Here is a 24,797-nt window from a genome sequence, read left to right as displayed (position 1 = left end):
ATTTGGGTTTGGGGTAGTAACCGCCGTAACAAGCCAGCTACTCCCGTCTTTGTGAGTGCAAATCCTTTTTTCCACATTTCCTCTTGCTGTTGAAGCTTAGAGTGATGTTGGAGTCACAGTAACCATGTGTATGTTTATTGAATAAGGGTATTGTCTCCAGGCAGTAGCCATCATTCTGGCGACTCACCTATGCGTCCCTTGCAGTCAGCGTTGCTCTCCCGCTGGCGCCCCGTCTCGGAGGAATATTTCCTCAGGTTGCCATTGACCCAGGACGCCAGAGACAGCTTGCCGTGGTGGCTCTGCCAGGCCAATTTGAGTCGAGGGGTTTCGTTGGAAACTCCATCGTGGACGGTGTTACCACGGACGCCAGCCTGCTCAGTTGGGGAGCGGTCCTGTCTCGGGCAGGCAGTTCAGGAACATGGACGGCTCGGGATGCGTCGTGGTCCATCAATCGTTGGAAACTTGAGCGGTGCGGCTGGCTCTGTTGAGGTTTCTCCCGCTCATCCGCGGTCGGTCGGTCAGGATTCTGTCGGACAATGCGACCACGGTAGCTTACATCAATCGACATGGGGGAACCAAGAGTCAGCCGGTGGCGGCCGAAGCTCGGTCGTTGATGATATGGGCGGAGGCCCACCTGAGCAGTATTGCGGCCTCCCACATAGCCGGGGTAGAAAACGTCCAGGCGGATTTTCTCAGTCGCCATTGGTTGGATCCCGGAGAGTGGGAGCTCGCGAGCGAAGCTTTCCAGCTCATCTGCGATCGGTGGGGCACACCAGCGGTGGATCTGATGGCTACGTTCAAGAATACGAAAGCTCCCCGGTTTTTTGCTCGCCGGCAGGAAACGTCAGTGGAAGGAGTAGACGCGCTGGTGGTGCCGTGGCCGACGGATGTGTTGCTCTACGTGTTTCCTCCGTGGCCGCTCATAGGACGGGTACTGCGTCGAATAGAGAAGCACCCGGCGGACGTGATCATGGTCGCCCCAGAATGGCCAAGGAGGCCATGGTTCGCGGATCTGTTCAATCTAGCAGTCGAGGAGCCGCTTCGTTTCCCGTTTCTTCCGGACCTCATGCATCAGGGGCCCGTTTGTTTCGACCTGGTGCATCGCTTTTGTCTAGCGGCATGGCTTTTGAGAAGCAGCGGTTGAGATCTAAGGGGTACGCTGAAACGGTGGTTTCTACACTTTTGCGTTCCAGAAAGAAGTCTACATCCATGTCTTATGTGCAGGTGTGGAGACTTTTTGAGTCTTGGTGTTTGGAGCGCAGAGTAGGCCTACCCGAGCGGCTATCCCGGACATACTGCTGTTTCTCCAGGACGGGTTATCCAAGGGGCTTTCCTGTAGTTCATTGCGGGTGCAGGTAGCGGTGTTAGGCTCCTTCCGAGGTCTAGTGCATGGAGTTTCGGTGGCGGCGCACGCGGATGTGGTGTGGTTCCTTCGGGGGGCAAAGCATTTGCGCCCTTTGTTTCGACAGCCGTGTCCGTCTTGGAATTTGAATGTTGTCCTTAAAGCGTTGTGTGCCGCACCTTTTGAGCCCTTTCGCAGTGTCACGCTTAAGGATTTAACTCTAAAGGTGGTATCCTTGGTGGCCATGGTCTCGGCACAGCGGATTTCTGAGCTTCAGGCTCTGTCGTGTCGGGAGCCTTTTTTGCGCATTTCTGATTCGGGTGTCTCGTTGCGGACGGTACCGTCTTTTTTACCCAAGGTGGTCTCTTCGTTTCACGTGAATCAGACGGTAGAGTTGCCTTCTTTTGGGCAGGTGCAGTCTTCGGACCCTATGGCTAAGGATCTTCGTAAGTTAGATGTGCGGCGCGTGCTGCTACATTATTTGGAGGTCACCAATGCCTTCCGGGTTTCTGACCACCTATTTGTTCTTTATGGTGGTCCCAGGCGGGGGAAGGCGGCCTCCAAGACTACGATTGTGCGGTGGTTGAAAGAAACCATTCGGTCGGCGTATCTGTTACAAGGGAGGCCATTGCCCTTGGGACTGAAAGCCCACTCTATGCGTGCTCAGGCTGCTTCCTGGGCGGAATGCCACCATATACCTGCAGAGGAGATCTGTAGGGCGGCCACATGGAAATCAATCCACACTTTTGCCCGGCACTATCGTTTGGACGTAAAAGCGCCAGCGGCGACGGAGTTTGGAGAAGGGGTGCTTAGATCTGGCCTCTCCGGCTCCCACCCTAAGTAAAGTAAGCTCTGGTACATCCCAGGAGTCTGGACTGATCCTGGTACGTACAGGGAAAAGAAAATTAGGTTCTTACCTTTTGCTAATTTTCATTCCTGTAGTACCGAGGATCGGCCCAAAAGTCCCGCCCAGTGTTCTGCCGGGAGAGGTTGTGTGGTCTGTGTGTGTCTTACTTAAAATCAGGAAGATTTATTTTTGGTTACCTCGAGTTCGGTGCCCGTTGGGTGGAGTTATGCTTAGTTGTTTGCATAGTTTTGAGGTCATTTTAAGCGTTCTTCACGTTTACGTGTTGGGAGTTGTTCCTGCTGCTTTGACACCAGCCTAGTTATAGGCGGAGTTTTTGTTTATAAACTTCTGTCTCCATCTGCTAGAGGGGAGGCAAAACCCAGGAGTCTGGACTGATCCTCGGTACTACAGGAAAACGAAAATTGCAAAAGGTAAGAACCTATTTTCTTTTTGATAGGTTTACCAAAGCGTTCAGCTTTAATCCGCTTCAGTTACTGCTCAATGCAGCCGCTTGGTTATTGTCAAACTCCAAATGGAATGATCATATTTCTCCTGTTTTAGCCAGTCTCAATTGGTTACCTGTTTCTGAACGCATTAGTTATAAGATAGCCATGACAATCTTTAAACTCTTGAGCACTGATTTTCCAACTTGGGCTAACTCTCTGCTTTCGTATTTATAAACCTACGCGAAGCTTAAGATCTTCTTAAAACTGTTTACTCGAGGTACCATCTGTCCATATTAGCGCATCTATCTACTACCAGAGAGACAATCCTTTTCGATAGCTGCCCAGCGGTTTGGAATCTCCTTTCTTTGAGCTCCGTGCCATTGATAATTAAAAAAAATTCAGATGTTCGTTGAAAGACTTCTTGCTTCATCGTGCTTATGATATCTGTTAACCATATATTCAGCTGTCTTAATCTAATTACTCCTTCTTATAGAAGTCTGGTGATTATGGCTTATAGAGTAAGTGCAACTCTGTTTGATTTTGAATATGACTGATGATTGTGGATATTGACAAATGTTTTCAACAATTGCTTATATGTTTGAATATGGGCAATGTTTTGTTGACACTGTTCAATGTTCTCAATAATTTTCTATATGAAATTCATGTTATGTTTTTGTTATGGTTATGTTTTATGTTTCTCAATTATTTTATGTATGTGTTTATTGTAAATCGCCTTGACCATTTGTGAAAGGCGATGAATAAATTTTAATAAAAATGAAAAAAAAAGAAAAATGTTGAGATTACTACCTGATAATCTCCTTTTCCTTAGTGTAGACAGATGGACTCAGTACAAATGGGATAGTATCCGAGTGCTAGCAGTTGGAGACGGATCTGACGTCAGCACGGGGTATATAGCCCCACAGGAAGCGTAGCTATTCAGTATCTTCCTTGCAAAAGCTGTTATAGATGTGTGTACTGACGCTCAGTGAAAAAGTGAAAACAGGATTCCCCTGACCGATTGATAGGATCTGGAGACCGCCAGCAGACCGAACCGGAAGGCGTTGATACCTGGTATAGTGCATCCTCGTATAGCAAGAGAGGACCTGGCTTACCTTGCATCGGGGAAACCCCATGTACGCAGGCAGCGTGGGCGGGATGCTGAGTCCATCTGTCTACACTAAGGAAAAGGAGATTATCAGGTAGTAATCTCAACATTTCCTGGCGTGTAGCCAGATGGACTCAGTACAAATGGGATGTACCCAAAGCTTTACTTCCCACCTGGGTGGGAGGCTGCCTGAGGACCATGTATAACCATTACCGCCCTGGCAAATGCGGAGTCCTCCCTGGCCTGGACATCCAGACGGTAGAAATCTGGAAAAGGTATGGAGGGAGGACCATGGTCGCTGCTTTTACATATTTCCGCAGACGATAGCATCTTGGATTCCGCCCAGGATGCCGCTTGAGCTCTGGTAGAAATGAGCCTTGACTTTGTAGAGGCGGAGACTTCCTCCCGCCTCCACGTAAGCTGCTCGGATAACTTCTTTAATCCAGCGGGCGATGGTGGGCCGAGAGGCCAGCTTCACCTTGTCTCTTACCGCTGTGCAAGACGAACAGATGGTCCGTCTTTCGTAACTCGTGTCACTTCCAGATATCTGGGCAGCAATCTGCCAATGTCGAGATGGCGTAATAAACGCCCTTCTTCAGATTTCTTCAAACCCGCCGTGGTAGGCAAGGAATGGTTTGGTTAAGATGAAACTGTGAAACCACCTTAGGTAGAAAGGAGGGAACTGTACGAAGAAGGATAGCCTCCGGAGTGATTCTGAGAAAGGGATTACGGCAGGACAGCGCTTGTAGCTCTGAAACACGGCGTGCTGAACAGATAGCCAGCAAGAACGCCAACTTCAAATGTGAGCGAACCGGAGAGATAGACCCCGAAGGGGTCGGAAAGGGTGGATCCTGCGAGGAAATCCAATACGAGGTTGAGGTTCCATAAGGGCACAGGCCACTTCAGTGGCGGCCAAATATGCTTGACTCCTTGCAGGAAGCGAGAAACATCTGGGTGCTTGGCGATGGTCTTGCCATCCCTCCTGGGACCATAGCAAGACAGTGCAGCCACCTGAACCTTGATGGAGCTGAGGGAGAGACCCTTCTGAAGTTCATCCTGCAGGAAATCCAACACAATAGGGATTGTGGTCGTATGTGGATTGTGCTGTGAGTGTCGCACCGTGCTTCGAATACTCTCCAGATGCGAACGTAGGTGAGGGATGTGGAAAAACGTGCGAGCTCGGAGGAGTGTAATCAATCACGGGCTCCGAGTAACCTCTTTTCTTCAGTCTAGCCCTCTCAATGGCCAGACCGTAAGAGAGAATTGAGCCGGATCCTCGTGAAGAACGGGACCTTGACGTAGCAGGTCCCGGAGAGGAGGCAGGGGAAGAGGCTCCCCTGCCAGTAGTCTTCTCCTGTCCGCGTACCAGGGTCTTCTTGGCCAGTCTGGCGCCACTAGAAGAACTAGGCCCCGGTGTCTCTGAATCTTGCAGATGACTGCGCCTAGCAGAGGCCACGGAGGAAAGGCGTACAGGAGAGTCCCTGGAGGCCATGGCTGAACCAGGGCATCGATTCCGTGTGAGAACGGGTCACGCTTGCGGCTGAAGTATCTGGGTACTTGAGTGTTGGACTTGTCCGCCAGTAAATCCATGTCCGGAATCCCCAATGATCCACAATCATCTGGAAGGCCGTGGGCGACAGCTGCCACTCTCCCCGGATTTAGGCTTTCTCTGCTGAGGAAGTCCGCTGTGGTATTGTCTTTCCCGGCAATGTGGACAGCGGAGATGTCCTGAAGATTCACCTCTGCCCAAGTCATCAGAGGGGCGATCTCCAGAGATACCTGTCGGCTTCTGGTTCCGCCCTGACGGTTGATGTATGCCACCGTGGTGGCGTTGTCGGACATCACTCTGACTGCTCTGTTCTTCAGTCTGTGAGAAAATTGAAGGCATGCCAACCGGACTGCTCGGGCCTCTAGACGGTTGATGTTCCACGCTGACTCTTCTCTGTTCCACCGCCCTTGTGCGGTGAGTTCTTCGCAGTGTGCTCCCCAGCCGCTCAGGCTGGCATCTGTGGTGAGCAAGATCCACGTGGGTGAGGACATCTTCGACCCCCTGCTCATGTGGTTGGACTGCAACCACCACTGCAACTGGGTCCGCACTCTGGCTGGCAGAGGTAGGTGCGTGGAATAGTTCCGTAGACGGGGGCTCCAGCGAGAGAGCAGGGCGTGCTGTAGAGGTCTCATATGAGCCCTCGCCCAAGGTACCACTTCCAGGGTGGATGCCATGAGACCAAGAACCTGTAGATAATCCCAGGCTATGGGCCGACTGGCTGTCATCAAATACTGGATACGCTGCTGAAGTTTCATCTTTCTCTTGGTTGTGAGACTGACTGGGTCTGCCCGGGTGTCGAACTGTACTCCCAGGTATTCCAGTGACTGGGAAGGCTGTTGGCAGCTCTTGCTGAGGTTGATTACCCAGCCCAAGCTTTCCAGAAGGGCGATCACCCTGTCGGTTGTCCAAAGGCTCTCCTCTCGTGATTTCGCCCTGATCAGCCAGTCGTCTAGGTAGGGATGGACCAGAATTCCTTCCCTCCTGAGCGCCGCTGCTACCACTACGACCACCTTGGTGAATGTCCGTGGAGACGTGGCCAACCCGAAGGGCAGAGCCCGAAACTGGAAGTGGCGTCCCAGAACCTTGAAGCGTAGGTAGCGCTGATGATCCGGGTGGATCGGGATATGCAGGTATGCCTCTGACAGGTCTAATGCCGTGAGGAATTCTCCGGGCTGTACTGTGGCCTTGACGGAGCGCAGACTCTCCATGCGAAACCTTGGGACCCGTAAGTGTCGATTGACTGACTTGAGGTCCAGGACAGGCCGAAAGGTAACCCCTTTCTTGGGTACCATGAAATAAATGGAATAGTGTCCAGAATTCATTTCCCAGGCAGGTACTGGGATGATGGCTTTCAAGGACAGGAGCCTCGCCAAGGTAGCTTCCAATGCTGCCTTCTTGTGTACGGGACATGAAGATTCCACAAACTTGTCCGGAGGGAGATGATGAAAGTCCAGATAATATCCTTCCCTGACAACGGTGAGGACCCACTGGTCCGACATGATCTCGACCCATCTGGGGTAGAAGAGGGTCAACCTGCCCCCTATGGCTCCATCCCCCGGATGAATCGGCGAATTCTCATTGTGGGGCGCGGCCGGGCCCCGAGCCCGGACCAGCCCCCCTCTTGCGCTGCCTGGTTCGAAAGGACTGATTCCTGGCCTGAGAACGAGGTGCCTGATATCGACCCCTGAAAGGAACAAAGCGCTGTGAACTCCTGCCCCTGGAGGACCTTGGAAAGGTGCGCTGGCCCCTTCTGGACCGATCTTCCGGCAGTCTAGGCACAGGGGAGGCACCCCAAGTACTGGCCAGTCTATCAAGGTCACTGTCAAACAGCAAGGAGCCCTTAAAAGGCAATCTGGTGAGGCGTGTCTTGGAAGGCGCATCAGCTGACCATTTCCGGATCCAGAGCTGCCTCCTGGTGGCTACGGAGGACGAAATCCCCTTAGCTGTGGTCCTGACCAAATCTGATGCTGCATCCGTTAGGAATGAAAGAGCAGATTCCATGTCAGCCGCTGGAGCGTTGTTTCTGACCTGTGACAAACAAGCACGTGTCACCACTGTGCAGCAGGCCGCAATCCGTAAAGAAAGAGCTGTAACCTCAAAGGTCTGTTTTAGAATGGCATCCATCCGCCGGTCATGAGGTTCCTTGAGGGCCATCCCCCCTTCAACAGGAATGGTAGTGCGCTTGACCACCGCGCTAATCAAGGCGTCCACCTGAGGGCATGCCAGCAGGTCCTGGAGAGCCGGTGCCAATGGGTACATGCCCCTTAGGGCCCGGCCCCCTTTAAAAGAAGCCGCCGGAGCCGCCCATTCCAAATCGATCAATTGTTGTGCCGCTTGCAAGAATGGAAAATGGCGGGCTGTAGGACGAAGACCTTCCAGCAGGGGGTTCTGCGCAGAGGGTACCGAAGCGCTGGGACCTGTATATCCAACTCCGCCAGGCATTGAGACACCAGGTCGGAGAGGTCCTCCTTAGGGAAGAACCGCCTCATGGTTCTATATGGCGCAATCCCCGGGGGGAGGTCCCCCTCGTCCGGGAGCTCTGACTCGTCCGGTGAAACCTCCTGGTCTGATTGATCTGGACTATCCAACAGCGGGAGGTCCCGCTCACGATAAGAGTGCGAGGGACCAGGAACAGGATCCGCAGGAGCCACCACTGCAGCAGCAGCCGCAGCAGCCGCAGTTGCAGCCACCGCAGGGACTGCAACTGGACAGCCGAAGCCACAGGGCCTGGACGAGAAGCCGTTTGCATCTGTACGAAGGCATGGATTCCCTTAAAGAGATCCACCCAGGAAATTGAAGCCGCCTCGAATCGCCGGGGTACAAGATCCCCCGGGAGTCCTGATTGGTCGAGACCGCTCCCTAAATCTGGGGTAGCCCCTGGGGAACTGTCAACAAATCGTGGCTGAGACTGGTCCTGGCCTGAGGGTCGCACGGTCTCCTCACATTGAGTACATAGGGAGTCTGGCTCATCACTGCGCGTGGCCCGAAGTTGGCAGGCAGAGCAGAGGCCAAGGGCAGTAATGCCTGAAGCAGGCGGCGCCGCCGCTGAAGACGCTGCTGTGTTCTGATCCATGGAACAACCGGCGCTCAAGAATAGTATGCGGCAGCAAAGGGTGCTAATACAACAGGCGCTTAATAATAGTATGCGGCAGCAAAAGGCGCTTAATACAACAGGCGCTCAATAATAGTGTGCGGCAGCAAAAGGCGCTTAATACAACAGGCGCTCAATAAAAGTATGCGGCGGCAAAAGGCGCTTAATACAACATAGGCGGCCAAGAGACCCGCGCAATGGTATGCAATAGGCACTTATCAATATGCAGTTAGCAATATACGCTTAATAGCATTCCATAGGTCTTCAGCAATATGCAACCAGCAATATACGCTCAATGGCATGCAGTAGGCTTTCAGCAATATGCAATCAGTAATATACGCTCAATGGCATTCAATAGGCGTTCAGCAATACGCATTCAGTAATATACGCGCAATGGCCTTCAATAGACTTTCAGTAATACGCAGTCAGCAATATACGCTCAATGGTCTTCAATAGGCTTTCAGTAATTTGCAGCCAGCAATATACGCTCAATGGCATGTAATAGGCTTTCAGCAATATGCAATTAGCAATAAACGCTCAATGGCCTTCAATAGGCTTTCAGTAATATGCAGTCAGCAATATACGCTCAATGGCCTTCAATAGGCTTTCAGTAATATGTAGTCAGCAATATACGCTCAATGGCATGCAATAGGCTTTCAGCAATATGCAAGTAGCAATATACGCTCAATGGCCTTCAATAGGCTTTCAGTAATATGCAGTCAGCAATATACGCTCAATGGCCTTCAATAGGCTCTCAGCAATATGCGGCTAGCGATATACGCTCAGTGGCATCCACAGTAACCAAGGAGGAAGAAAGCCGCGCCTATCACGGGCGCGGAATACCTGAACAAGGCCCCAAAATGGCGTCCTCCACGGCGTGCCACGCCGCCAATCCTCTGCGCATTGGAGACCCGTAGGAAGAGATGTACACCGTACCAGCTTCGGCGCTTCCCGGTTGGAACGCAGGCGGTCTCCGGCCGCGGGGGGAGGGACCTCCTCACCGCCGCAATTGAGGATATGCACCCGCTACCTCGTCCACGCCGGGACTGAGGGCCTCGTATGCCGCACCCGAACCTTGCCCGGGGGCTGTGTCACTGCCGCGCTTCGGCAGGACCGAGGACTTCCACCGCCGTGGGAGCACGGCAATCACCCCGGGAGCTCAACTGGGGGAGGAACCCTCGGGTATCTACCGCAGGAGTGCGGGGCTCTAAGGTTAAAGAGAGGAAAAACAACGTAGAATCTAGAATGATAAAAAAAAAGAGAAAAATTAAAGTAGTCTTGGAAAGCACGCTCAACTAGCGTGCAGGCACTCCAAACTGCTTTGGAGACGGAAATTACTGAATAGCTACGCTTCCTGTGGGGCTATATACCCCGTGCTGACGTCAGATCCGTCTCCAACTGCTAGCATGCGGATACTATCCCATTTGTACTGAGTCCATCTGGCTACACGCCAGGAAAATTAACTTAAAAATTATTCAAGATAGAGCTGTTTGAATAGTTTCTTTTATTGGTTTTAGACAGCACCTGATGGCTGGAAGAATTCTGTCAGACATAATCTATCATTGAACAAATGCTTTGAGAAAGTTGAGAATAAAACGAGTGGATCCTCACGGAAAGGTTGTCTTTGGGCTCTAAACCCTGCAAAAATTGATAAAATGGAAGAAGAAATGCAAAAATGGAAGAGAAAGGACTTGCAAGCAATTCGCAGAAGCATGGCTAATCCAGGTAGGACAGGGATTTATGCAGGGTCGGGGCTAGGTTTTCCATTAAGCATGTGCCTAAGAGTACCTACACTATACAGAGCTCCGAGTATGGTTGAGGACCTCACACACATTCAGGTTAATACAATACAGTACGCTCAGCTGAGTGCACTGTTTAACCCATGGCTGGATGCGCGTTTTGGACGAGCGTCCACAACCCCTTATTCCATAAGGGGTTTAGCGCATCCAAAATCTGCATCCAACCTCCCCCCCCCCCCCCGAAACTAATAGCGCTTGTCACATGCAAATGCATGTTGATGAGGCTATTCACGCCAGATAAAAAAAAAAAAAAAAGAAAATGTGTGTGCCTGATCCGCACATTTTAACACTCAGAAATTAACACCAGCCCAAAGCAGGTGTTAATTTCTGAGCAGCCCAAAAAAGTGTACAGGAAAGCAGAAAATACTGCTTTTTTGTACATCCTACGACCTAATATTATGGCGATATTAAGTCGGAGGAGCCAAAAGGTTAAAAAAAAAAAAAGTAAAAAAAAAGTGTGCCAGCGGTCAGGTTAGGAAAAGGAATGCTCATTTAATAAGCATCCATTTTTTATTTTTTTTTAATATTTTATTTATGATTTTTCAAATTACAAATAAGTAATTATTTACAATTCAATTATCATTGAGATGAAACTTCAAATTTCAACTATCTAGATATCATTCAATTGTTATTATTACAAACAATTTGTTAACTATCCAAAACTCCAATTAACATATAGTCCAGTTGAAATATAAAGGTTAACTATTCCGAAATATCTTTTATATCCTCAAGGAATCATAATATAAACCTGAGACTACAGGACAGAAATCAAGAGGAGAATAATGAAAAAGAAAAACTTTACATTGATTAGATTAGCACAAATCAGCTGATTCCAATTTTACCTGAACACTAGGTATCCACAGGGGAGGAGGTTACTGGTTCTCGTGACTCTACAAATAAACGTAGCTGTTCTATCTGAGTAAATATAAAGGACTCAGTTCCTCTCTTTATAGAACGACGACACGGATACTTCAGCAAAAAAAGAGAACCCCAAAGAAATTACTCTTGGTCTTAACTCAAGAAACTCACGTCTTTTATTACGTGTAATAGGGGCTAAATCAGGGAAGATTTTTACATCTTGTCCACAATATGAAGTAGGAAACTTCTGAAAGTATACTTTCATTAACTTACTTATGTCAGAGGTAGTAATAAATGAAACAATTAAAGTTTCTCTATCTAACACTTGCAAGGAAGAATTCTCCAAAAAACTTGTTAAATTTGCTGGAATAGATGGAGTAACAGCTGGGGTTCTTTTTTTCACAAAAAAAACAAGAATTTATAGACAACATATTGTTATTTCCATCAGAGAATCCAAGAACCTCAGCTAAATACCTTTTAAAAGAAACAAAGGGAATTTCACCAGCGATTTTAGGAAAATTTACAACCCGTACATTTAAATATCTAATATTATTTTCCAATATTTCTAACCTTCTAGAGCAGACTAATTGATCTTTTACCAAGCTATTATTCAAACTTTGTAAAGATTTTATATTAATTTCAGCCTGCTCTATTCTGTTAGTTACTTCACTTGTTTGCTTCTATACACCCTGAAATTGTTGTTGTTAATTTGAAGAAACTGAGTCTAATTTTCCCTCTAGTCTATCAATAGTGGCACTTAGACCATTCACCAAGTCCCATATTGCACCAAGTGTTACCGTCTCTGGCCTAGTTGCCTTAGGCCTTGCTTCCTCTGGATATTCAGTGTGGAGGGTTTCTTGATGTTGGTTTACAGAAGATCCAGTTTCCTCCTCCTCCTCTGAATCCAGCACGGAGATAGCTCCCTCAGATTATAGGAGTCAATCCTCCTCCGGGGTAGATGGTATAACAGCTACTCCGTTTGCGCCGCGTTGAGCTTGAGGCGGGCGTGAATCAGGACTTAGAGAGGCCTCATCCAAGGGAGCCACCTGTTCTCCTACCATGGGGCTTCCAACGGTTTTCACTGGTACTCTCCTTTTCCAGCTGAATCATAAAGCGGTCTATTTCTAATTGGAGAAGGGGAGGCAAGGGATCGGAGGGAAAGACCCTTACCTTCCCCTTTCTTTTAGGTGGCATAATTCAAAAAACAAGGATCCGACCGTTTAACTTGTGCTGTAGACCAATAGTCCAAGTCTCAGGAAAAAGGAGAAGATAGCAAAGCTTCCCCTCAAAATCCGGCAAATCCGGACAAAGCCGGCTAAGCCGTGCGCACCCCTTAGGCGCGCACGACTTGGCAGTGCGCCGGCGGCAGTGCGCTGCTGCCACGCCACTTTTGAGGCGTGCTTCGGCTCCTCCCTCTCACTTCCGGGCTTGGGGGAGGTAGGTGACCCGGCCGCTTGGAGCCCAGTGATTCTGTCTCCTCGATGTTCCTTACAGCCACGCCACTTTTGAGGCGTGCTTCGGCTCCTCCCTCTCACTTCCGGGCTTGGGGGAGGTAGGTGACCCGGCCGCTTGGAGCCCAGCGATTCTGTCTCCTCCTGCATCCATTTTTTAATCAGTGGCTGTGCACAGGTTAGGAAAATGGACGCTCGTAAAACTGAGTGTCCGTTTTCCTAATCCGCTGACAAGGAGGTGCTAGGGGCGCACAAGTGTCCTTAGCGCCTCCTTTTTAGCGTGACTCCTCATTTAAATATTGCATTGCGAGCATTAGGAAGCGTTTTCCGCGCATCTTTATTATATCGGCCTGACTAAAATCTTATTAGTGCAATCCTATCCTCTTGCCTTCCACCGGTGAGAGTTAAAATGCTGAAGATCCTGGGACTAGGGCTGCATGGGATGGTATTACAATCATGTATGGTGTATAGTATTCAATGTACTGCCAGACTTCCTTGAACCAGATTGAGATTATCTGGTTATACCCAATAGGAACCAGAAGGCCAGTTTTTTTGCATCAAATGTGAATTTTTAGTGAAAATCGTTTAAAACAATTCTTTAAGAACATAAGAACATAAGAAAATGCCATACTGGGTCAGACCAAGGGTCCATCAAGCCCAGCATCCTGTTTCCAACAGTGGCCAATCCAGGCCATAAGAACCTGGCAAGTACCCAAAAACTAAGTCTATTCCATGTTACCATTGCTAATGGCAGTGGCTATTCTCTAAGTGAACTTAATAGCAGGTAATGGACTTCTCCTCCAAGAACTTATCCAATCCTTTTTTAAACACAGCTATACTAACTGCACGAACCACATTCTCTGGCAACAATTCCAGAGTTTAATTGTGCGTTGAGTAAAAAAGAACTTTCTCCGATTAGTTTTAAATGTGCCCCATGCTAACTTTATGGAGTGTCCCCTAGTCTTTCTACTATCCGAAAGAGTAAATAACCGATTCACATCTACCCGTTCTAGACCTCTCATGATTTTAAACACCTCTATCATATCCCCCCTCAGTCGTCTCTTCTCCAAGCTGAAAAGTCCTAACCTCTTTAGTCTTTCCTCATAGGGGAGTTGTTCCATTCCCCTTATCATTTTGGTAGCCCTTCTCTGTACCTTCTCCATCGCAATTATATCTTTTTGAGATGCGGCGTCCAGAATTGTACACAGTATTCAAGGTGCGGTCTCACCATGGAGCGATACAGAGGCATTATGACATTTTCCGTTTATTCATCATTCCTTTTCTAATAATTCCCAACATTCTGTTTGCTTTTTTGACTGCCCGCAGCACACTGAACCGACGATTTCAATGTGTTATCCACTATGACACCTAGATCTCTTTCTTGGGTTGTAGCACCTAATATGGAACCCAACATCGTGTAATTATAGCATGGGTTATTTTTCCCTATATGCATCACCTTGCACTTATCCACATTAAATTTCATCTGCCATTTGGATGCCCAATTTTCCAGTCTCACAAGGTCTTCCTGCAATTTATCACAATCTGCTTGTGATTTAACTACTCTGAACAATTTTGTGTCATCTGCAAATTTGATTATCTCACTCGTCGTATTTCTTTCCAGATCATTTATAAATATATTGAACAGTAAGGGTCCCAATACAGATCCCTGAGGCACTCCACTGTCCACTCCCTTCCACTGAGAAAATTGCCCATTTAATCCTACTCTCTTTATTCTGCCTTTCAATTGTATGTGAAGCAGAAGCGGGCAGATTATGTTACAACTAATGGGAATCATTTTGATGCCTCTCCGATTTTATCTTGGTACAATGCTAAGGCAGATTCTATCTGCTAAGGCAGATGTTATCACTTATCTTGCTTGGAGGAGAAAATCCTTGGATACACATATTACATCTTGAAGCCACGTTGACCAAATACAGGCAATCTCTTTTTGCTAAAAATATTGCAGGTAACAGGGAAGTCTATTTTGCCACTCAAAGGGGCCGATGCAATATAAATCACGGAAAGCGGGTGCTGAAAAGCAAGGAGGGTGCCATGCAATATCCAAATTAGGGGGGTCACGCTAGCAAGGAGGCGCTAGGGTCGCTTGCGAAACCTTAGCGCCTCCTTGCTAGCACAACCCCGCCGCGGCTGCCGGTTATGAAGACCGACACTGGTAAACTCGGCATCAGTTTTCATAACCTGCCGTCTGCCAGTAATGAAATCAGATGCCAAGTTTACCGGCATCGGTCTTCATAACTCGGCGGTCTGCCGAATTTATTTATTTATTTATTTACTTAAAAAATCATTTTTTTTCTGGTTTTCTGTACTTCTTTTACCTGTGCTCAGCTATTAACGTCTGTCACCGAAACATCCAAGGCATCGGCATCATCTTCCTTGGTGCCGGGGAAGGACCGGACCGAGCACCGAGGGAAGCAGTCACCGGCACAGACGCGATTCCACGCCCGGTGCCGACTGCGAAGAGGACATGGGTAGAGGAGTTTCCAACCTCCTCTGCACCCGAGACACCAAGGCGATCCCCGGATATTGGTGCCAGGTACTGAGCTCCACAGCTCCCTGTGGAGGTGCCAGTATCGCCTAGCCTGCCTCCCCCTGCAGCTGCATTACCCATACCAGCTTCCAGGGAGGAGCTGGACATACTTGTCCGACAGGAGGTCCTCGATGCCCTCCAGAATCTTCATCCATCGACGCCAGTCCCCATACTGGCACCGAAACCGGAGCCATCGTTCTTAACGCTGTTGCTCGACCGCCTGGACACACTCATCAGGGCCCTTCCAATACAGCCTGGGCCATCGGTGCCAAGACGACCTCCTGAGTCTCCGAGACCCCCGATACCCATTCCTGGGTCTTCGGACGCCGAAGGCATGGATTCTAGCTCTGGAGAAGGACCGTCGCTAGTTAACAAACTAGAGGGGAATGGAGAAGATGTAACTCCATTTACAGTAGAGAATGTATGGGAAGAGTTGAGGAAACTGAAAGTGGACAAAGCCATGGGGCCTGATGAGGTTCATCCCAGGATACTAAGGGAGCTCAGAGATGTGCTGACGGGTCCGCCGTGTGACCTGTTCAATAGATCCCTAGAAACGGGAGTGGTGCCGAGTGACTGGAGAAGAGCGGTGGTGATCCCACTTCACAAGAGTGGAAACAGAAAAGAGGCTGGTAATTACAGACCGGTTAGCCTCACTTCGGTGGTGGGAAAAGTAATGGAGTCGCTGTTAAAAGAAGGAATAGTGAGCTATCTACAGTCGGAAGAATTGCTGGACCAGAGGCAGCATGGATTCACCAGGGGAAGATCCTGTCAGACAAATCTGATAGAATTTTTTGACTGGGTAACCAAGGAATTGGATCAAGGAAGAGCGCTCAATGTCATCTACTTGGTCTTCAGCAAAACTTTTGATATGGTTCCACACAGGAGACTGGTGAATAAAATAAGAAGCTGGTGCCAAGGTGGTGACCTGGATTGCGAACTGGTTGACGGACAGAAGACAATGTGTGGAGAGATCCAAGATGGCGTGCTAGTGGGTGGTTGTGTTGCGTCTCTCTCCTACTATTACCTTGTTTGATTTCCTAATGCCACACTCGGGGCGAAAACGGAGGGCCCGCGAAAGGCTGAATTCAGAAGCCTTGTCGTCTGGCCAGATACGTGGACCGATGGACGCACACATCACAAGCAGGAATGGAGAGCCTGGGGCTGAATCGCAGGAGGGTAGCCGTGGAGACGCTTTAACAGCCGGCGCCCTCCATGATTCAATAACATCGTTATCGCCGGCTGAAAGGACTGCCCCTGAGAACCCTGCGGCAAGTAGAACAGCTAACCTGACCCGGACGGAATTGTTTCCGGAAGACGCCAGGGAGGGAGATTCGCAAAGGTCGGAGGGATAGCCGGCTAGAGCGTCTCAACCAGGAGCCTGCGAGTTCGACGGTGGAGAAACACACGAAGGAGAATTACATGCACTAGAGGAGCTGGAATCATGGCATAACGGAGAAGAATTAGAAGAAGGGGACTTTGAGTCTGAAATAATAGCAACATCTCTGGTAAGACCTGAAGTATTTACTTTGGAGGCAATTTGGTTGGCTATTGAATCTATGAATAAGAATATGACCGCACAGATCAGCCCTATTGTAAAGAAAGTGGGGCAGTTACAGAAGCAAGTTAAAAAATGTAAGGAGAAGCAAACTGAAGTGAAACATGAAATTGATGCTTTGAAATTGGAATCAGGAGAAATGAAAAGATATTGTCAAAATTTGGTAAAAGACAATTTATATCTATTAAGAAAACTGGAAAATATGGAAAACAACCAAAGAAATAAAAACTTAAGAATAATAAATTTCCCTAAGAAACTAATAGGTACACCAAATGAGATGTGGTCAAAATATGCCTTAGAGGTTTTAAAAATATCACAGGCTACACTACCCCCTTTGTCAAAGATTTACTACCTCCCTTCTAAGAAAAAGATTCCTATAGAAGGTGGAGAAATGCAGCAGTTGTCTTCATTAAATATATCTCAGATCTTGGAATCATCTGCTGAAGAAGTGATTCAAACAGCTACACTGATAATAACCTTCTTATTAGATTCAGACCGAGATTGGGTTCTCAAAATGTATTTCAGGAACCAGCAGCAATTATTTCTTGGTATGAATGTTCAAATATTTCCGGACTTGGCTAAGGACACTCAATTAAGGAGGAAGAAATTTCTTGAATTAAAGTCTAGAGTATTACAGTCTGGAGCGTTATTTTTCCTTAAGTTTCCCTGTAAATGTGTTATAAAATTTAAAGACCTGACTTATACTTTTTTTCAACCCGATCAGTTAAGTAAATTTCTTTCTGAAAAATTGCCTAATGAAATGGTTGCCAGCTCTAGTCCAGAACATGTAACCTAATATGTGTGTTTCTGTTCTTTGGAAATGTTACTACTCCTTCCATAGCAGTTTTCATAAATGGAATAGTCCGTTTTGCTATTTCCTAAACTAAAGACGTCTCTTGAGTAGGGTCTCCCACTATAAATTGAGGGCTATGGTTATTATGATATATTGTTTAAATGATTGAGTATTACCTATGGTTTAAATATTGTTTTCCTTTCAAATGTATACGCTTGTATCTTTGAAAATCTTTAATAAATAGAAAATTAAAAAAAAAAAGAAGACAATGTGTGATGGTAAATGGAACTTACTCTGAAGAGAGAGCGGTGTTGAGCGGAGTGCCGCAAGGGTCGGTGTTGGGACCGGTCCTGTTCAATATCTTTGTGAGCAACATTGCGACGGGATAGAAGATAAGGTTTGTCTTTTTGCGGATGACACTAAGATCTGCAACAGAGTGGACACGCCGGAAGGAGTGGAGAGAATGAGACGGGATTTAAGGAAACTGGAAGAGTGGTCGAAGATATGGCAGCTGAGATTCAATGCCAAGAAGTGCAGAGTCATGCATATGGGGTGTGGAAATCCGGAAGAACTGTATTCGATGGGGGGAGAAGGGCTGATGTGCACAGGGCAGGAGAGAGACCTTGGGGTGATAGTGTCTAATGATCTGAAGTCGGCGAAACAATGTGACAAGGCGATAGCTAAAGCCAGAAGAATGCTGGGCTGCATAGAGAGAGGAATATCGAGTAAGGAAAGGGAAGTGATTATCCCCTTGTACAGGTCCTTGGTGAGGCCTCACCTGGAGTACTGTGTTCAGTTCTGGAGACCGTATCTCCGAAGGGACAGAGACAGGATGGAGGCAGTCCAGAGAAACACGACCAAAAAGGTGGAGGGTCTTCATCAAATGACTTATGAGGAGAGATTGAAGAATCTAAATATATACACTCTGGAGGAAAGGAGGAGTAGGGGTGATATGATACAGACTTTCAGATACTTGAAAGGTTTTAATGATCCAAAGACAACGACAAACCTTTTCCGTTTCAAAAAAATCAGCAGAACCAGGGGTCACGATTTAAAACTCCAGGGAGGAAGACTCAGAACCAATGTCAGGAAGTATTTCTTCACGGAGAGGGTGGTAAGGATACCTGGAACGCCCTTCCGGAGGAAGTGGTGAAGACCAAAACTGTGAAGGATTTCAAAGGGGCGTGGGATAAATACTGTGGATCCATAAAGTCTAGAGGATGTGAATGAAGAGAAGAGGCATGGGGGTGGCTTGAGGGAATGATGGCTACTACCTGGAGATGAATATCCTTATTCAATAATGTGACTCCAACATTGTTCTATGCTTCAACGGCGAGAGGAAATGTGGAAAAAAGGATTTGCAACCACATAAAAGCAGGGGAGTAGCTTGCTTGTTACGGTGGTTACTCCCCCAAACCAAAAATACCTGATACTTCACTTTCAACGCAAATCCAGCATAACTCTCTGCTTCAACGGCAGGGGAGGAAGTTTGACACTTCACGCATATCCAGCATAGCCCTCTGCTTCAACGGCAGGGGAGCAAGACTGATACTTCACTTTCAGTGCATAGCCAGCATGGCTCTCTGCTTCAACGGCAGGGGGGAATGAAGAAAGGTGGATCTATATTCAGGCAACAATCAACAAGGACTGAATTATATAGTCTGAATAAACAGATAAGCATGGGTGTAGCTTGCTTATTGCGGTGGTTAATACCCCTAACTAAATTAAGCTATTTCACTTAGATGCAGTTCCAACACTGCTCTCTACATTAATGGCAGGGGTGGAAGGGAAATAGAATAAAAAAGGTTACTAAGAGCCAAGAGAAACAGATAAGTATGTGAGAGAAAAAAAAATGCGAAAGCTTGCTGGGCAGACTGGATGGGCCGTTTGGTCTTCTTCTGCCATCATTTCTATGTTTCTGCCTCCGCTTCCACCTATGACGGAACCGGTTCCTGGTCTGTCGGAACTCTTGGGATTGAGGCACCCATGGTTCCCTTCAATGTCATCGATGCCGTCTAAGACTCCATATCTGTGCCACTGCATCCTCCATCAAAACCATCGAGGCCTCCACCGGTGCCTGCACCTTCTGGAGCATCAAGCCTTTTCCCTCCCTTGGGATCTCAGCCAGAGACCCCGTATGATCCATGGGAGGATGTTGACTCCGACACTTATACAGAAGACATACTCTCAGAGCCATCTCCTCCAGAAGAAAGGAGACTGTCTCCTCCAGAAGACCTTTCCTTTGCTAATTTCATTAAGGAAATGTCAGAGACCATTCCTTTTGACTTGGTCACCGAGGAGGACACACGTCATAAAACATTGGAAGTCCTTCAATTTGTAGATGCCCCCAAAGAAATCATGGCCATTCCCGTCCACGAAGTACTCTTGGATCTGCAACATCACCTTTGGGAGCATCTGTGCACTGTCCAACCAGTTAACAGAAAGACAGTTGCCACGTATCTGGTCCAGCATACTCCAGGGTTTCAAAAACCACAGCTACCCCACCAATCAGTGGTAGTGGAGTCTATGCAGAAGAAGTCCAAAAGAATGTGCTCCCATTCTTCAGCTTTCCCTGGGAAGGACCAGAAATTCTTGGATGGTCTGGGTAGAAAGGTCTTTCAGGACTCTATGTTAGTTTCATGCATAGCTACCTATCAATTGTACACGACACAATAACAAAGGAACCTGTGGAAGCAAGTCCAAGGAATAGGAGATTCTCTACCTCAACAACTGCAAGAACAGCTCACTATCATTTTTCAGAAAGGCCTCAAGGCAGGAAAACATGAGGTCAGAGCTGCATATGATTCCTTTGAGACAGCATCTCGCTTATCAGCAACAGGAATCAGTGCCAGAAGATGGGCCTGGCTTAAGGCATCTGTCTTGCGAACAGGACAAATTTGCTGATCTCCTGTGTACTGGCGATAATCTTTTCGGCGACAAGATTCAGGATGCAGTGGCTCAATTAAAAGATCATCATGAGACGCTGCGCCAACTTTCCACAGTAACAGCTGACTCTCCCTCCTCTGTTCGAAAACCGCAAGAAGGGACCCTAGAAGACCTTTTTATCGCTCACGCAAGTACTACCCATCTACATCTCGCGTGAGACCATCCAAACCTCCTCAGAGAGGACAACCACGGCAGGCCAAGACATCTAGATCTCAGCCAGCCCTGCAAACGGGCCCAGCCTCTGGATTTTGAAATCTGTCCAGAGAACAGCAACCACTCCCCCTCAATCCAAGGTCAGAATTGCCTGTAGGAGGTCGGCTTCATCACTTTATCAACAACTGGTGCCGCATTACAACTGACCAATGGGTACTATCCATCATAACCCAGGGATACCATCTAAATTTCCACATGGTACCCCTGGATTCACCACCCAAATCCACTGTGGATCCAAAGAGATCACACAAATCTTCTAAAGTCAGAACTATCCACCCTACTGAGCGCCAGGGCTGTGGAAACCTTTCCTCTGGCACAACAGGGCAGAGAGTTCTACTCCCGCTATTTTCTAATTCCAAAGAAATCAGGCGGCCTCCGACCCATCCTAAACCTCCGGAATCTCAACTAATTTCTACAAAAGGAAAACTTCAGAATGGTGTCCCTTGGCACCATGCTTCCCTTTCTAAAACAAAAGGACTGGCTCTGTTCTCTGGATCTTCAAGACGCTTATGCACACATTCCCATATCACCACATCACCACAAATACCTGCACTTTCTAGTGGAACATCAACATTTTCAGTACCGGGTTCTGCCCTTTGGCCTGGCCTCGGCATCCCATGTATTTACAAAGTGCCTAGCAGTAGCTGCGGCCCATCTATGCAAAAAGAGCATACATGTGTTTCCTTACCTGGACGACTGGCTAATCAATGATATTCATAGCCCCGTATTGGCCTCGACAAGTATGGTTTCCCATGCTTCTCGACCTCTCCATCCGAGAACCAATTCGCCTGGGCTCAGCGTCCAATCTCATAACAGAACCACGGCATGTTACGCCACCGAATCTTCAGATCCTGTCCCTCACAGCCTAGAAGTTGAAAGCCTGATCCTTCAACCACTCAATCTTTCAACTAAGGTTTCTCAAGTACTTGTAGCTTTATGAAAGCCTTCCATACAAAAATCCTATCTTTCTAAGTGGAAAAGATTTACCACATGGTACACGCAAAAAGGTATCGACCCCTTTTCCTGCCCCACTTTATCTCCGTTAGACTATCTCTGGCACCTTTCAGACTCTGGTCTCCAGACTTCCTCGGTACTGGTACACCTTAGTGCCATCTTGGCATTCCACAAGGGAGTAGGGGATGCCTCGATAACAGTGCAACCCCTTGAGTCAGTTTATGAGGGGCCTGTTACAAATTAAGCCCCCCTCTATGTCCACCAGTTACCGAATGGGACCTAAATATAGTACTTACAAGGCTCATGCGTTCCCCGTTTGAGCCTTTGCACTCCTGTGATGTTAAATTTTTTACATGGAAAGTTCTTTTCCTAGTAGCCATTACATCTGCTTGAAGAGTGAGTTACAAGCACTTGTCACATACTCACCCTATACGAGGTTCCTCCATGACAGAGTGGTCCTCCATACTCACCCTAAATTCCTTCCCAAGGTGGTAACGGACTTTCACTTGAATCAATCTATAGTCTTGCCCACCTTTTTCCCAAGGCCTCACTCTCACCAGGGTGAGAGAGTTTTATACACCTTGGACTGTAAATGTGCACTTGCATTTTACCTAGACCGCACTGCAGTCCATAGAAAATCCACCCAACTCTTTGGTTCTTTCGACAAAAATAAACCAGGAGTTGCAGTGGGCAAACAAACTCTCTCCATAGCAGACTGTATCGTATTCTGCTATGAAAAAGCGGGCCTTCCTCTCCAGGGTCGAGTGAAGGCGCACTCACTGGCACACTATCGTTCTGTACTGATTGCTGAAATCTGTAAAGCTGCAACATGGAGCTCTCTTCACACATTTGCAGCACATTATTGCCTGGACAAGGAAGGACATCAAGACTCTGCCTTTGGCCAATCCTTCTTGAAGAACTTATTTCCAGTATGATCCAACTCCTTCCACATCCTCCTGCTGTGATTTTCAGGCTGCCTCATTTTTCCCAACAGTACACCAGTGTTGTGCCTATTGCACAAGTTGTATGCTGTTGGTCCAACTAAATATGAGTCAGCCTGTAGCTTGCTAATCACCCACATGTGAGGACTACCATCCTGGTTGTCCTGGGAGAAAGCAGAGTTGCTTACCTGTAGCAGGTGTTCACCCGTAGAGTTGGGTTTGCTTACGTTTTCTTATTTTATTTTTCGCTCGTACTTTTTACTACAAATGAGCCTGAAGGGGGACTCCTGCTGGATGCAGGGTTAGTGGCATGCTGAGCATGCTCAGTGTGCCAAAGTTCTAGAAACTTTGACAAAAGTGTTCCGTGATATGGCTCCATCCTGATGATGTCACCCCATATGTGCTGTCCTGTGAGAACACCTGTTACAGGTAAGAAACTGCTTTCTGAGATGCAGCAACCAGAATTGTACACAGTTTTCAAGGTGCGGTCTCACCATGGAGCGATACAGAGGCATTATGACATTTTCCGTTGTATTCGCCATTCCTTTTCTAATAATTCCTAACATTCTGTTTCCTTTTTTGACTGCCACAGCACACAACTGACGATTTCAATGTTTTATCCACTATGACGCCTAGATCTCTTTCTTGGGTGGTGAGCTCCAAATATGGAACATAGCATCGTGTTACTATAGCATGGGTTATTTTTCTCTGTATGCATCACCTTGCACTTATCCAAATTAAATTTCATCTGCCATTTGGATGCCCAATTTTCCAGTCTCACAAGGTCTTCCTGCAATTTATCACAATCTGCTTGTGATTTAACTACTCTGAACAATTTTGTATCATCTGCAAATTTGATTACCTCACTTATCGTATTTCTTTCCAGATCATTTATAAATATATTGAAAAGAACGGGTCCCAATACAGATTCTCTGAGGCACTCCACTGCCCATTCCCTTCCACTGAGAAAATTGTCCATTTAATCCTACTCTCTGTTTCCTGTCTTTTAACCAGTTTGTAATCCACGAAAGGACATCACCACCTATCCCATGACTTTTTACTTTTCCTAGACGCCTCTCATGAGGAACTTTGTTAAATGCCTTCTGAAAATCCAAATACACTACAACTACTGGTTCACATTTATCTACCAGCTAACTTCAGACCCATTGCAAACCAGCTATCTACCCAGCTATCTTCAGACCCATTGCAAACCTGCCCCTGATCTCCAAATTGATGGAAAAAGCCGTAAATAAACAACTTTCCGATTATCTCGAGGAATACAACATTCTCTCCCCTGCACAATATGGTTTTCGAAAATCACTAAGCACAGAGTCACTTTTGCTTTCTCTCACTGATAATTTACTTTTGAACCTGGAGAAAAAAACAATCATTCTTACTGGTCCTACTAGACCTATCCTCAGCTTTCGACACGGTAAATCACTCACAACTCCTAGAACAACTATCAAACATAGGAATTAAAGGCACAGCTCTCAGTTGGTTCAAATCATTCCTATCAAACAGGTTTTACCAGGTCAGAATTAATAACAAGGATTCTAACCCCATCCTATCAGACCAAGGTGTACCTCAAGGTTCTTCCCTCTCTCCCACCCTGTTCAACGTCTACCTCCTCCCCCTCTGCCATCTGCTATCACAGCTCAAACTTACTCATTACCTCTATGCAGACGACATCCAGATCCTCATCCCTATCACAGAATCTATTCAAAAAACCTTCGCCTACTGGGAGAATTGTCTTCAACCAATTAAACAAGTACTCTCCAGCCTGAACCTGATTCTAAACTCCAGCAAAACAGAGTTGCTACTGATTTCACACAACCCGAACACCCACACACCTAACCTGACACAAACCACATCTTTAAACATTGAGCTCTCTGCTGATGTCAGGAATCTAGGAGCATGGCTGGACAATCAACTTAACCTAAAAAAATTCATAAACACAACAACCAGGGACTGCTTCTTTAAACTACAGGTCCTAAAGAAACTAAAGCCACTCCTTCACTTCAATGACTTTCGCCTCGTTCTTCAATCCATTATTTTTTCGAAACTTGATTACTGCAACTCAATCTTACTTGGCCTCCCCTCCAACAGCATCAAACCCCTACAGATAGTACAAAATGCCGCAGCCAGAATCCTAACTAACACGAAGAGAAGAGACCATATTACCCCCATCTTGAGCAACCTCCACTGGCTACCCATCAAACAGAGAATCCTATATAAAACATTAACCATCATTCATAAAGCAATTCATAACGTCGCACCTATATCTCTACAAACCCAACTTCGTCCACACTTATCTTCCAGACCCATCAGAAGCACCTACAAAGGCACGTTAGCCGCAGCT

At 47.2% G+C, this 24,797-nt stretch overlaps 1 protein-coding gene across 1 annotated transcript in view; it reads left to right on the top strand.

The window, feature by feature from the left end:
* The window catches only part of FOXN4 (forkhead box N4), a 198,861-nt gene that overhangs the window by 133,780 nt on the left and 40,284 nt on the right, over positions 1-24,797 (top strand). The window contains exon 8 of the mRNA XM_029571604.1: positions 9,898-10,105. Coding sequence (XP_029427464.1) covers positions 9,898-10,105 — 208 coding nt within the window. The remainder of the gene's footprint in view (positions 1-9,897; positions 10,106-24,797) is intronic.

This window comes from Rhinatrema bivittatum, chromosome 11 (genome assembly GCF_901001135.1).
Source record: "Rhinatrema bivittatum chromosome 11, aRhiBiv1.1, whole genome shotgun sequence".
Classification (NCBI taxonomy): Eukaryota; Metazoa; Chordata; class Amphibia; order Gymnophiona; family Rhinatrematidae; genus Rhinatrema; species Rhinatrema bivittatum.
The sequence above is the reverse complement of the archived record's forward strand: the minus strand, read 5'-3'. Positions and strand labels throughout refer to the sequence as shown.